Genomic DNA, 14,312 nt, shown 5'->3' with positions numbered 1-14,312 from the left:
GATTTTGCCTGTTTAGCCACTAGTTTGCTTGGGAAGGCAGGAAAAACAAAGGGGATCTGTATATGATGGGTTAGCGTTTGCTTATAGTGAATCTTATCGATACAAACTGATCGATTTGCATGCCACAACCTTAAAGACAAGATTTGCATGCGCTGCTATTTCCTCTTTCAAACACACTTAATACTAGCTTGTTTGTTTTCTTCTCTTCTCCTGAAACTAATGCACGATTTTTAAATTTCTTATGTAACATGGCTGCTGACCTTTACCATTTTCTGAAAAATTGGTTGTCCATTATTTTTTGGGTTAAATAACTTACATCCTATGTGGTTTACAACGTTTATTTCTTGCCCATTCAGTTTTCTTTTTTTCATAGGTAGTACATGTGATATGGAAAAAGATGAAGATAGTACATAGCTTAGCCCATTTTTTCGTGCAAAACTGACAGATTTCCATGTCAACGATACGTGACACCATTAAAATTGCAACACGTAGTTGCCATATTTTTTTTCTATTTTTTTTTTATTTGGAGGGTTTTTTTTAAAAAAAAAATAGGGGTAGCTGGCCCATGGGGGTGGTTCGGCCACCATCAAGGGCCGAAGTGAAAAAAAAAAAAAATGTTTTGGCCCCTGGGGGTAAGCCGAACCACCCCCATGGCCCTTGAGGATGGCTAAGCCAAAGCAGAGATAGCCGGCTCCTGTTTTTACTCATTGAAGTATATATAGCTTGGCTTCCCTATAAATGGTTGGGAAAAGAATCGGAACCAAGGCTGTAAAAAGACATAGAAGAATATCAACTAAAAATTAAAATCGACCAAAATCAATCAAAAAATGATATTATAAGGCACAACCAAATGCAGATTCTTGCACATATTCAACCAAAATATGCGATGAATCCAAACAGATTAAACAGAGATAAACTAGAACAAGCACAATTCTACTGGAAGAATCATAGATCAATCATTTTAACAAAGACATAAATGAGAGATCCAAATTCCCATCTAAGCATTATAACAAAGACATAAACTTGAAGCTATGCGTACATGTAGCTGAAAACAAGAACCCTACTTCCTTCTTTCAACCTCCAAGTTGTGCCTAACATTAAAAATAAAATGGCAAACGGATTAGAAGAGAAGAAGAAAAGGGGCGGGTGAGGAAGAAAAAATGGGGGAAAAAGGAAAGTAAAAAGGTGGGAAAAGAAAAGAAAGAAAGAAATGGGAAGCAACTCGAAGAGATTTAGTGACGTATCACATTTGACACGTCACTAAAAATTCAAATAATATATCGACATAACATTTAGTGACGTGTCAAATTTGACACATCACTAAATGTTTATACATATATATATATATATAGAGAAATGCTTGGTTGTACACTCTCATCTCACTCCTATCCCACCTTTGCCTACTTGGACCAATAATATTGTTAAAAAAAATGGGTCCCACTACACTCTCTCCATTATCTCTTACATTATTGGTCCAAGTAGACAAGAGTGGGATAGAAGTAGGATGAGAGTGTACAACCAAGCATTTCTCATATATATATATATAGACTTAATATTTAGTGACGTGTCTCGCTCACACGGCGCTAATTTAGTGGCGTGCCATAGTGACGCGTCACTAAAAATTCAAATTTCTTTTTTAAAATATATATATATATATATATATATATATATACATTTAGTGACGTGTCAAATTTGAGACGTCACTAAAAGTTTAAATTTCAAATATTTTTTTTTAAAAAAAAAAAAATTTATATCAACTTAATATTTCGTGACGTGTCGAATTTAACACCTCACTACACTAAATTAGTGACATGTTATGTTTGATACCTCACTATTTAGTTGCATGTCTCTCTAACAACTCACTATTTAGTGACATTTCATAAAATGAAATCTCACTAATTGGTGACGTGGCATAAAATGAGTTACCTTCTTCTTCCATTTTTTTTTTTTTTTTTTTTTTTTTTTTTTTTTGTAGTAATTGTTAAAGAGGTAGCTACCACTGTGAATTAGGTAGGCCATCAAACAGGATAACCATGCAGCACGGGAAGCGTGGATCAAAATAAAAGAAGTTTTGCGACTTCAATTATAGAAAAACAATAAGTTACGCATTGCATGGAACACAAAAGAAACAGAAATTTCGCAGATTATCAAATATTCATTCTCCAATTTTTTTTTTTCCTTGTTTCTTTTTTCATTACATTGAACACTCTTTAAATATGGTTAAATTTTTTTAAAAAAAGCCTTCTCAACTAACGGTCGATTTTTAAATAGCCCTATAAAGTTTTAAGTGTGCTAAAGTGACCCATCAAACTACCAAGGTGTGCCAAAAATGCCACTTTTCTCGATAATATCCTTATTCTCTAAAAAAACAAAAAAGAAAAATTAATAAAAAAAAAACTATGTTTTTCGAATAAATGCAAAATCAATCATTGTAATTGACCTAAATTACAAATCGTTTTTTGCGATATAAAAATAATTCAAAAGTCATCAGGGTATGCCTAAATAACAATTTAGTCCATTCAGTCAAAATACTTGACAGATTCTATATCAGCACCAATAAAATTATGACATGTGTCACTTTTAGTAAAAGAAAAATGGAAAATGCATAATTGGTTCATGTGGTTTACTTGATTTACAATTAATTATCTGTGGTATCAAAATAAATTCAGAAGTTCCTATGGCATGCCAAAAATTAATACAAATCACTCTCTCGAGTCATCCCCGACCCATGGGGGTGGCCTCCTAGCCCGATCCAGGCCAGGGGTGGCCCAAAGATATAGCAGGGGCCCGAAGGCCATCCCTAGATCAGGCTGTTGGCAGCCACCCATTTCCTTTTTCATATTTTTCTTTTTTTAATTAAAAAATTTTAATTTTTAAAGTTTAAAATTTCTTTAACTTTTTAGATTTCTTTTTTGTTTTTTTTTTCTATAAAAAAGTTTTTTTTAATTAATTTTTTATTTTATTTTTAAGAGAATAAGGGTATTATAGGAAAAAGTGGCATTTTTGGCACACCATGATAGTTTGATGGGTCACATTAGCACACTTGAAAATTCATTGGGCTGTTTTAAAATTGGTGGTTAGTTGAGGGGGCTGTTTTATATTTAACCCCTTTAAATAATCGACAATATATATATATGTAAAGCTTCAAAAAGATAGAACTAATTGTTCCGATTAATCTAAATACAGGTACTTCCGCAGCTATGGTTAATAATATTCTAAAAGGTGGTCTTTAAAGCTAATAAGAAGATAAATCACCTAATAAGGAAAACATTAGAAAATCTTAAATCTTAAAGGCAATAAACCGTAAAACCCAAATCTAAAATAGAAAACCAATCAAATTGATTTTGTCAGCCAAATATGGATGGAAATCATGATCGATCACTACAAGAAATCTGGTCTTTATTGCTAAGAGATATGATACGTCTACAACTTTCATATAACTCATGTACAACTTTAACAACTTTTTTTAAGAGTAAGCATTAAATATTTAGGATCCATATGTAAGAAAACGGATCCAATGTTTAGTTTGAATCAAATTAAAGTTGATGGAGTTGTACAGAAGTTATGTCAAAAGTTGTATAACAATCATTTCTTTATTGCTAATAGTGTACGAGTCGTCGCTAATTATTTTTAGCGACAATACATCATTGCCAATAAGTTCTTTCAAAAAGACGGATATTATTGCTCATCAGCGACGACTTTGCGTTGTCGCTGATAACGTCTTATCATCAACAACTTTTAGTCATTATTGATAAGCTTGATGTCATCACTCCTCCCTTCAGAACGAAAATGGAACACAAAATGGTTGTCGTCATTGATAGTGTGTACTTATCAGCAACGACTCAAATGTCGTTGCGTATAGTGGCTTATTAGCAAAGACTGGAAGTCATTGCCGATAATGGATTATCAGTGATGACATTTATGACGTTGCTGATAGTGTGTAATTATCATAAACGGCTCAAATGTCATTACGTATAGTGGCTTATTAGCAACAACTGGAAATTGTTGCTGATTGTAGATTATCAACCACGACATTTATGTCGTTACTAATTGTGTGGATTATCAACCACGACATTAATGTCATTGCTGATAGTAACCCCAGCAACGATAGTTATGTGGTTGTTGATAATCCACTATCGGCAACGACATAAAATCGTCGCTGATTACAACTTATTAGCAACAACTTCATGTCGTTACTAATAATATTTATTTATTTTTTTGTTAAATTTTTAGTTTTATTTATATTATTATCAATGCTAAATTTGTCATTAAATTCCTACACTATACAAAATATTCCACTCTCTTTGAATAAAATATGATTTACATTTAATTAAAAATATGAATTACAAGAAGTATATATATGTTCAAGCCTAGCAACTAAAGTTTACATTGGTCATAAATTACACTCAATCACTACACCTTATTCCACATTGTTTGATACTCAATTGCTTTCTTGTCGTTAAAAGTTTTCTATAAAGTTGAAGAAAGCACACTTTATAGATAACTAGAGTAGAGATTTGCAAACATATAAAATTGATAGAAAATGGCAAAATGAAAGGGCAACACCATTCCTAAATTCCTAAAGAAGCTCGGTGCTTCACCTTATCTTATGTAAGCATGGATGTAACACCCCGGTCCCATATTGGGAAGAGATGAATAGTTCACAGAAGATACTCATGGGTGTTAAGTCCCACATTGCCTAGTTACTAGGTGAAACTGGGCTTTATAATTAATGGATTCTTAGAAAAGCTTCAAATTGACTAGTCCTTTTGGAGTGATAGCGCAGATGTGGCTAGCGCTTTTCCTTGGGTCGTTATAAATGGTATCAGAGCCACCTAATAACGCCAGGTCATGTGGTACTGGAGCACCGCATGACATGGCCCTGACGGGGACGTCAGGGGTTTAAGGGGGGGAGTTTGTAACACCCCGGTCCCATATTGGGAAGAGATGAATAGTTCAGAGAAGATACTCATGGGTGTTAAGTCCCACATTGCCTAGTTACTAGGTGAAACTGAGCTTTATAATGGATTCTTAGAAAAGCTTCAAATTGACTAGTCTTTTTGGAGTGATAGCGCAGATGTGGCTAGTGCTTTTCCTTGGGTCGTTATAATGGAGGACTGGATTGATTGGTTCTTGAACTTCTGCCACAAGCTATGGTAAAGAGAAAGATCTAATCCACACAAATATTGTAGGTAGTGAAAATAGTTAGAAGTTTTTAAAATATGGAATTCAAATTCTGAGACAAACACTAGCAAAAACATGAACATATAGATCTCGTTCCCGTATTTTCTTGATTGATATTGCAGCATCTGTTTCTCGAAAGATACTTTCATATTTGAGACTGTCAAATAGAAGACAGTCAGATTAGCACTCAGAATATAACATGAAAAGTCATATTATTATCTTAGATTGATTATTTCTACATATCTCTGTTTAGGATTTGAAAGATTTTGAATTGTGAAATCAAGAGCATCTAGCAACAACATTCAAGAGAAGAACATAGTGTTTAAGTACATAATTTTATTTTGTTTTATTTTTTTGAAGAACTTTGCTTTCTTTTTCTTTTTCTGTTTTTCTTTTTGTTTTGTAGATGTTGATTTTGGTGTTGATTCAATCTGGGAACAAAGATTCCATCTGACAATATCATACATTTCTGCTAACTTTTTATTAATGCTTTTATAACCTTTTTTTCGTTATAGATTACTCATATGGAAATAAAGATTTTAACATATTTTAATTTATATAGATTGAACTAAAGTTAAGTGTTTTATTTTTTTATTTCATTTAAATGTTTTATGGAATATTTTTGTTTTCGCTTGTATAACTTACTCGATTTCAGCCATTTTTTAATTTTTTTTTTCTTTTCTTTTTAAAACAAAACAAGACAAAAATTTATTTGATTGTTGTGCATATATAAAATGAACATAAATATTTTTGAAACACTAAAGAGATATTAGCATTGACCCTAACGTAAGGTTTTTTTTTTTTTTTTTTTTTTTTTTTTTTTTGAGGGATAACTTAAGGTCTATTTGATTGTGATAAATGTTTAATGGAAGATTTTGTTTTATTTTGGTATTCATAAAAAAATATATTTTATTTCGTTTGCTATGTATTTTTTTTTTATAATATTCAGAATTATATATGTTTTATTTATATCGAAATGTAATAGGTATCACCACAATATTATTAGAGGCTCCTCTTAATTTTTTTTTATTAATGCTTTGATAATTCTAATCTACAGGTTCTCTTCTTGTTGTTTTTTTCCTTTATACTTATTTTCATTTTAAACCACTTATATGGGGAACAAAGTTTTTAACATGTTTTAATTTATATAGATTAAAATAAAATTAAGGGTCTTATTTTTTTAATTCATTTAAATGTTTAATGCTATTTTATTTTTTCGTTTGTATGATTCACATAGATTTTTTTTTGTTTTTGAAGTTTTTTCTCCGCTTCTGAAAGCAAAAAAAATGAAAAAAATTTATTTGATTAAGCATTGAACGTGATTTGAGAGAATTTATTTGATTGGGATTAAATGTTGATTAAAACATTTTGTTTTATTTTGTATTCATCGGAAAAAAAAAAAAAAAAAAGTTTTTGTTTATAGGACAAAGATTTTAACAAGTTTTTTTTTTTTTGGATTAAAATAAAATTAAGAGTCTTAAACTTTAATGTCTTTTTATTGAAAAATGTGTTTAAATTTTGAAATCAAATTATAATTAAAAATTTATGAGCTAGTAGAATTAAAAGCCAGTGCTGAATTTAAATCCTTATCCTTAATAAACAAGAGGTTAAACAACTAGTTAAATAAATACAAGATAGAAACTAAACCCGAAGCCAAAAGTAAAATATTAATCCCAAATTAATACTAGCCTTCAAGATCCCTAAGTCATAGCTAGCTACGACCATTCTTGTTCTTCATAACAAATGCTTGTTCTTCATATCAAACTCCCCAATATCATGATACAAATCATTCACTTGGAAGCCGTACGGCATATGAGCAGAAATATTTGACATCATCGGCATATATTGTGGCGAGAATTGTCTGGTTATGTCATAGTAGTTCATCGAGGCACTAGGATGATTGCTCATGATCGTGTTCTCCATAACCCCGGCCGGCACCATATTGTAATTAGTCGACGGATATTGATCAATATTCAAGGGAGCATGAATATCGCTTGTAGACACGCTGCCAAGCTGATGAGTCCAGTGATCATAATCGCCATGCAGCAGCTTCTTGAAAGAATTGTGGATAAAATTCGGATCGAATGGAAACATGTGAGAGGACCACTGAGCATGATCAAACAGCTGGTCTTGGCACAAGGCTTGCATGCTATTAAACTGGTTTTGGATTAGTTTCGGCGGCGGCTGAGGACAATGGCTGACAACGGTCGCCGACGTTGCTTTTCCGACCATCATATGCTGATTTCCTTTAATCCTGTTAATTCTCATCCCCGCAGCTTCAAGCTTTGTGTCCATAACGTCAAGAACCGCCGTTAGTTGATCCTCGGATAGCATTTCAATGCGATCATCCCATGTCGGATACCTGGCCTCGAAAATATTCTTGCGCAGCCTGGAAGTCTCATTGTTGACCTTCGTCTTCCTATCTATGAGAAAGTCAGACAAATCGAAGGATGCCCTTGTAGGTTTAAGCTTTGTGTCAGTCTTGTACCGCTCGATCACGCACTCCACTTGATCACGGGTTTCGGGCCAGGTACCAAGCTCGACGGGCCGGTCGGATAGCTTAGGCCCATAGATGATCATGCAGGTATCAACACCACAAAGGGTGGAGAACTCATAAGCCTTCTTCATCAGACCCTTCTTTCTCTTCTGAAAAGTTATACTTCGAGTTTTCTCCTTCTCTATCAGTTCCATAATAAGTTTTCCACGACCCATCTTCTGAAATAACAAAATAAAGATGTATTTACGTAAATAAATATAAATATATATATACAAATTATAAATTGTTCAGTATTTGCTTCCATAGCCAACCAATTTCAGTATTTGGTAGTTAAATTCTTAGTTCTGAACGTAATCTAATAGTATTTCTTCTCAAAATTGAGGAGACCCAACCTAAATAAGAGTACTATTTTTTGAAAAAAATACGGATAGCTTCACGAAAGGGTATCGAACTATCGGCGGTTTTGAAAAAATGGTACTGAACTATCAAACATCTCAAATTCGCGTATCTAATCTTTCAAATATCTCACTTAAGAGTACTCCATTAGGAATTGCTGTTAAATCCTACCAAAATCTCCAAAATACCCCTCTTTTTTTTTAAGAAAAAAAAAATGCTAGGATTTAGATGTTAGAAAATTTAACATAATTTGCAAAAATACCCATGCCTGAATCTTTGAAAATTTTTATAATTTTTTTAAAAAATAAAAAATAAACACATGGGTATTTGAAGAATTTTGACAGGATTTAACAACAAATCCTAATTGACTACCCTTAAGTGAGACATTTGAAAACTTAGATACACTAGTTTAACATGTTTGATAATTCAGTACCATTTTCTCAAAACGGCTAATAGTTCGATACCTTTCGTGAAGTTATCCCAAAAAACATAATAATATTTTTTTTTTTTGATGAATTAAAACGATAATAATAATTGTAATAAGTACAAAAGAATAAGCAAAACTCTCACAAATATGCAGAAAACACAGCATATATATGGTTTAAAAGAGACAAAAAGAAAACGGTTTCTAATCTCCCTTGGGAAACCTATTTAGAGGGACTTAACTCGAACTAAAGCAAACACAAACCGAAGGAAAGAAAATTAATGGCAAATACAATGAAAAATATAGGTTGTGCGATATAAAGAAGAGAGCATATAATAAAAGAAGAATGTACCTTAGCCTCTTTAATGTCGTCTCACTGGTCTTTCTGATATGTAACGGTTGCAGAAATAATAATGGAGTTCTCCATCATGAGCTTGCTATATAAAAAAGACAATGAGTTCTCAAGCTAATTTCAAATTACTAACTTTATTCTCTGAGATCTGCCGTAATAATTGCATTAATTGTTTAATAGCATATCTTATATTTTGCTATTTCATTGATACGTCCAATTTCACAGCCGGTTTTGCTAGTTTATTGCATGGTTTTCCTCGTCTAGCTAAAAGAATATATACAAAATCTCTAGATTAAAAATTTCAAATCTTTCAAATCAACGTACATAACAAAAAAAAAAAAATACAAATATTTAATAGATTATAATCACCTCATAAACTGTAGGGCATAGGTCAAGGTTAATTCCATCGGCTTTGGGTTCGATAGTCACCTCAAAGTTTACAGCCCTCGAACGAGCCATGTTAAATTTTTATTTTTACTGTCGAGATCGAGTACTTCTTTGTCCTAAAAAAGTACTTGGTTTTAACGTGTCACAAAAAAAAAAGCACTTGGATTTACTTTTTAAATTTTTATTTTAATTGACGAATTCGGTTGGAATAAGATCCGTTAAGATCGGAACACGTATCATTTGTATCAAATTCTGAAACACGTGTCCTGATCCCAATTGCTCCCCTTGATTAAAACTGGACACAAGTCAAGTACTACATATTTTAAGAGGAATGTTAGACCTTCTTCTAGCGTTTCTTCTAGGGTCCTCTAATGCTAACATGCCACCTTATATTTTTTAATAAAAATAGAAAAGATAAATCAAGTTGTAGTTTTTCTTTATTAAAAATAAGGTGTCATGTTAGCATAGGAGAACACCAAAAAGACATTAGAAGGAACTCTAACATTATTTTTCATATTTTAACTTATTTATTTGGAAGTCGATCTATTATGTTTATAGACAATACAAAGATATTGCTGTCTCCCTTCACTTAAATTCCCCCTCCTTTACTTGTTGACGACCACAATTATGAATTATCTCTTATTTTTTAGGTTTAAGTTGTATATAATTGTGCAATTGTTATTTTTAAGTTTCCAATTTTACGATTTGCTCCCATAGCATCCATCTCCTCCCACCCTCTTTTTTCTACGTAATAGGATCCTCTCCATTTTATTTAAAGAAATGGATAGTATCTATTTCAAATAAAATGTTAAGATTTGTCTCAAAGGGGAAACTTAATCGGCTGGGGACCACGCCTTATGAAACGGAGGTCACTAGTTTGAATCCTGCCTCTCTCTCTTGTGTGGACATGTCAAAAAAAAATAAAATAAAATGTTAGATTTTAAAGTTGGTGCATCTAACTGTATATATAAAGTCAAGATTAACACGTCTTTCAAAAATTTGAATAATATAAAATCATCTACACCATTAGAAAATAATCAGTTTAACGTTTTAAGTGATGATATTTTATAATAAAAAGTTGACTTCGTACCAAGTGCAATTTTATTATAGGTCGACGTAATATATATATATAGAATTTTTCTTGCTATTAAATGACATGAAAGAAGAGAGATTGAATATTTGAAAACTATATTTTCAAGATCAATGTAATCGCTTAATTAAGTACTAAATATGGAAGTTGAATCAAACTTACTGATTTTGGTGCATGTAATTCTACCTCTACTTTACTGCATCAATAATTTCTAGCAAATTCATTAATAGTTGTAACGTTGATGGTGGCCTAATTTGTTCTCAACTTATACATAAACAATTTTTTGTGTGAATGCTACTGCTTTTATTTTTTTTATTTTTTTTGTTAAGTTACTAGTTATCTTTGTCCCATTTTTTTAATTTTTAATTTTTATGAAATTATTTTCATGCATTGTCCAACAAGTCCCATTATTTATTATAAATATGAACGTTTAGTATTTACACACATATTCTAAATCTCCAAGCAAAAAAAAAAAAAACATATTCTAAATCTAATTATTAATTGATAATAAAAGTCCAAAACGTGAATTTTTATATATCAAATGAGATTTAAATTGATTACCCAAACTCTTATGGAAATACGATGAAACGCTAGAAGAATTAGGAGCTAGTGTTATACCCAAACACCCATGCATGGATGCTTCTTTCATCTGGTTTGTCTTCAATCTCAGGCTCCATGGCCTGCACGCTGCACGCATTCACGGCATTGGCTGCTTGTGTACTTGCCCGTGACTGGGAATACACAAGCCTGTGTACCTTGCTCCGGGCCCAAGAGCCTCCGCTCCATGGACTAATCCTAAAAAAAAAATTCATTTAAACCGTAAACACTTCAACGTCGAACCAAGTCGAACACAAACCAAGATCCACATGATTATGCTATGTGAATGCATAACTGGTCTTGTAATGCGCCTTTCAACAGGAAAATAAGCTAAATCTAGATTCTTCTTCTTACCTATTTTGATAGATTGTTAGGTTGCTTAGATTCTGAAGGAACCTAGACCTTTTCAAACACAAGGTTTGGATTAATTTTCTTTTGATGCCTTTTATTCATGACTTCTTCTCTTTAAATAGATAACATAGCATTGTAGGATTGAACCACAGCCCGTTACAATTCTTACTAGGACTCAACTAAGTGGGAATAAGCATCCACTCAAACTAATTATCAAATGACTCCTACCAATTGGCTAACACGATAACATAAACCATAGTGATAGACTCAAAGTGATAGACTCCTACTCAACCAAACTAACAATAACAACTTAATAAGGACTCAATTAACAAGTTAACATAGAAGACTCAAACTAAAGTGATAATAAGAACTCAAATTAATCTAGTGCAAAGTGATGGACGTAGGACTCATCCATATCGTAACATTGATTTATTCAAAAAAAAAAAGAGAAAATTTCGTAACAGATTAACCTAACACTTTTTTGTTATAAATATTTATAGATTGCTATATTAATAATGTGACTAAGTAAACCAAGTGGCATAGCTTTCTTCAAGTGAGTTTTTCTTTGGGCAATTTATTTCAGTTGTAGCAGTTATTAAAAAATAACTGTATTGGGTGGATCTATGAGAATTCAAACCATTGCACTTCTTCATTAAGGGGTGCCTTTGAACCACTTGGCCAATGGCAAGTATGTTGTGAGTTGTAACCAACTCTGTTATTTATATATGTAACTATTTGCAACTGAAAAATTGAAAAAATATAACTTTTCAATAAGTGTCATTCAAAATCTATAAATAGATATGTTTTCCTACGAATTTAATGATCATTCTCTCACTCTCTCAAATCAATTACACAACTTTGTAGAGAAACTCTAAAGAACAAACTTCAGAATTGTTGTCTGCAGTTGGTGACTTTTTTGTATCCTGGAGGTGAATTGCTTGTAACCCGGCAACAAACTCTTTTGAGTGGAGGCAATTATCACCTTAAAGAAAGTGTTCATTCACGCCTCAAAGTCGCATTGATTTTTCTAATTATTGTTTCCGCTCAACATTTTTACATTTCTTGCCCTTCGTAAACTATTGTTAAATTACCATTTAATTAATATTTTAACACTCTCTTCACGTATATGCTCATGACAATATCATTTTGTAAAATATGTAGAATATTTAATTAGAAGAATACCCCTAATTAGAAGTCCATGTTTAAGCAAAGGAAGAAGCTATGACAAATTCAATTATATCTGAAGTTAATTATTCTCTACTTAAACTGAATCACAATGTGGGTTCAATCGGACTAGTGCATCGAGTCAATCGCCCCTTCAATCACGATTGAACTAATACATTGAGATGATACAAAATTCATAAGGTTTAATCAATCGTATAACGATCGATCAAACTAATGCACCAAGATTATTAAAAATCCAAAGAGTTTAATAGATTCTTCGATCATATCATGATCTGTGACGTCCCGCCTTTTACAAAAAGGCATAAGTAAAATTTTTCGAATTTTCACGTGACATTACTACATCATAAAAGTTAAGATTTGACAGCGGAATATATTTTTCTTTTGGAACTTAGGAATTTACAACATAACACAATTGAGCTGACTGAAATACTTCTATACATTTAATATGAGTTTATTTAAGTAATTACATCACAACACGTGTCAACAGTGACATATAAGCATTATATAAAAAGCATACATGAAAAACCTATTAAATACAAACATTTCTAAACATGTTACATACCAAAAGATTACAAATATTAATGATTACAAAGAAATATAATCAGCTACATTATCATTAGCTCTGAATCTTTAATGCTAGCATAATCAAATCCTTCATCTTTAGAACCTGCACCAATGAATATGTGATTGCAAATACTTCCACAATCCCATACTGTATTTGTGTGAGTCAACCGTCTCCAATAATATGATGCTTATAAATTTACTTAAAAAAGGAAAAGCACAATGCAATATAACTTTAAATCTCTATGTGTATGCAATTAATGCCTATAATCATGAGTTATATTCATAGATTGAACATATACATATAAAGCAATATTGATAGTAATAGTTTTATACAAGTCTTAAAAGATCATCTTTCTTTCACTCATCTCGTTGCAGTCTCATGCCTTTTAACGGATTTCTAGAGTACCAGCTCCTCACACTAATAGCTTATTTGTTCACCCCAGATGCCTCTGGTTTTTCAATATTAATCTTTCACTGGATTCATTCCCACTGGTGTCTCTACCAGCTTTGTTGCATAACTTCATTAATTAAAAATAAAATAAAATATGCAAATTCACATGCGTAAAAAAATAAATAATTCCATAACCATGATATTATGAAAAACCAACTGGTATCACTCTCAGTGAGTAAGGAATACTCACATCCCTTTTGTGCAACCTCTTAGTTCATCCTCTGCAACAAACATGTATATGTGCATAGAATGTTAATATCATCATTTCATAAATCCTAATTCTATTCACATAGACACAATTATCCTTTTTACTTAGAAAATCATTTATGAGTTTTAAGGAACTCAGTATTTGATTAAAGGAATCCAACTCATAAGCATTTAAAAACTCAATCAACAATATTCAAACATTTTTCTCTCAAAAATGGTTATTTTTAACACATCAATTTTCCATAAATGATTTAAAAGTCCATATCATTTCACATATTATTTAAACACCTAAAATCATCACCCAAAACTCATACCCTTCAAACATCACATGACGAACAAAAAATTATCCATCTCAACCAAGATCAGTGGCCAAACAGCTCAAAGAACAACAAAATAAAACACCCATTGAGCCGAAATACTACACACACAAAATCTGTTAAAATCATAAACATCCCAAAATCATAACACTCAACACAATCGGCCAGGCCTTTTCACGGCAAGAAAGAGTAAAGGAATGGGAAAGAATGAGAAGGGAGAAGAAAGAAGGAAGAAGAGAAGAGAGTTGTGCGAGTTTTTTATTTTTATTTTTCTTTTTCAGAGGGATGAGGGTCCATTTTATAGAAAAGG

The 14,312-nt window shown here is 31.9% G+C and overlaps 1 protein-coding gene across 1 annotated transcript; it reads right to left on the bottom strand.

The window, feature by feature from the left end:
* Positions 1 to 6,918: 6,918 nt before the first annotated feature.
* On the bottom strand, positions 6,919 to 7,896 carry LOC133876812 (agamous-like MADS-box protein MADS3). The gene has a single exon (XM_062315058.1). The coding sequence runs from the start codon at positions 7,894 to 7,896 to the stop codon at positions 6,919 to 6,921; it is 978 nt and encodes a 325-aa protein (XP_062171042.1).
* Between the last annotated feature and the right edge of the window lie 6,416 nt (positions 7,897 to 14,312).

Source organism: Alnus glutinosa, chromosome 9, assembly GCF_958979055.1.
Source record: "Alnus glutinosa chromosome 9, dhAlnGlut1.1, whole genome shotgun sequence".
In the NCBI taxonomy this organism is placed as follows: Eukaryota; Viridiplantae; Streptophyta; class Magnoliopsida; order Fagales; family Betulaceae; genus Alnus; species Alnus glutinosa.
This window is presented reverse-complemented; position numbering and strand designations above follow the sequence as displayed.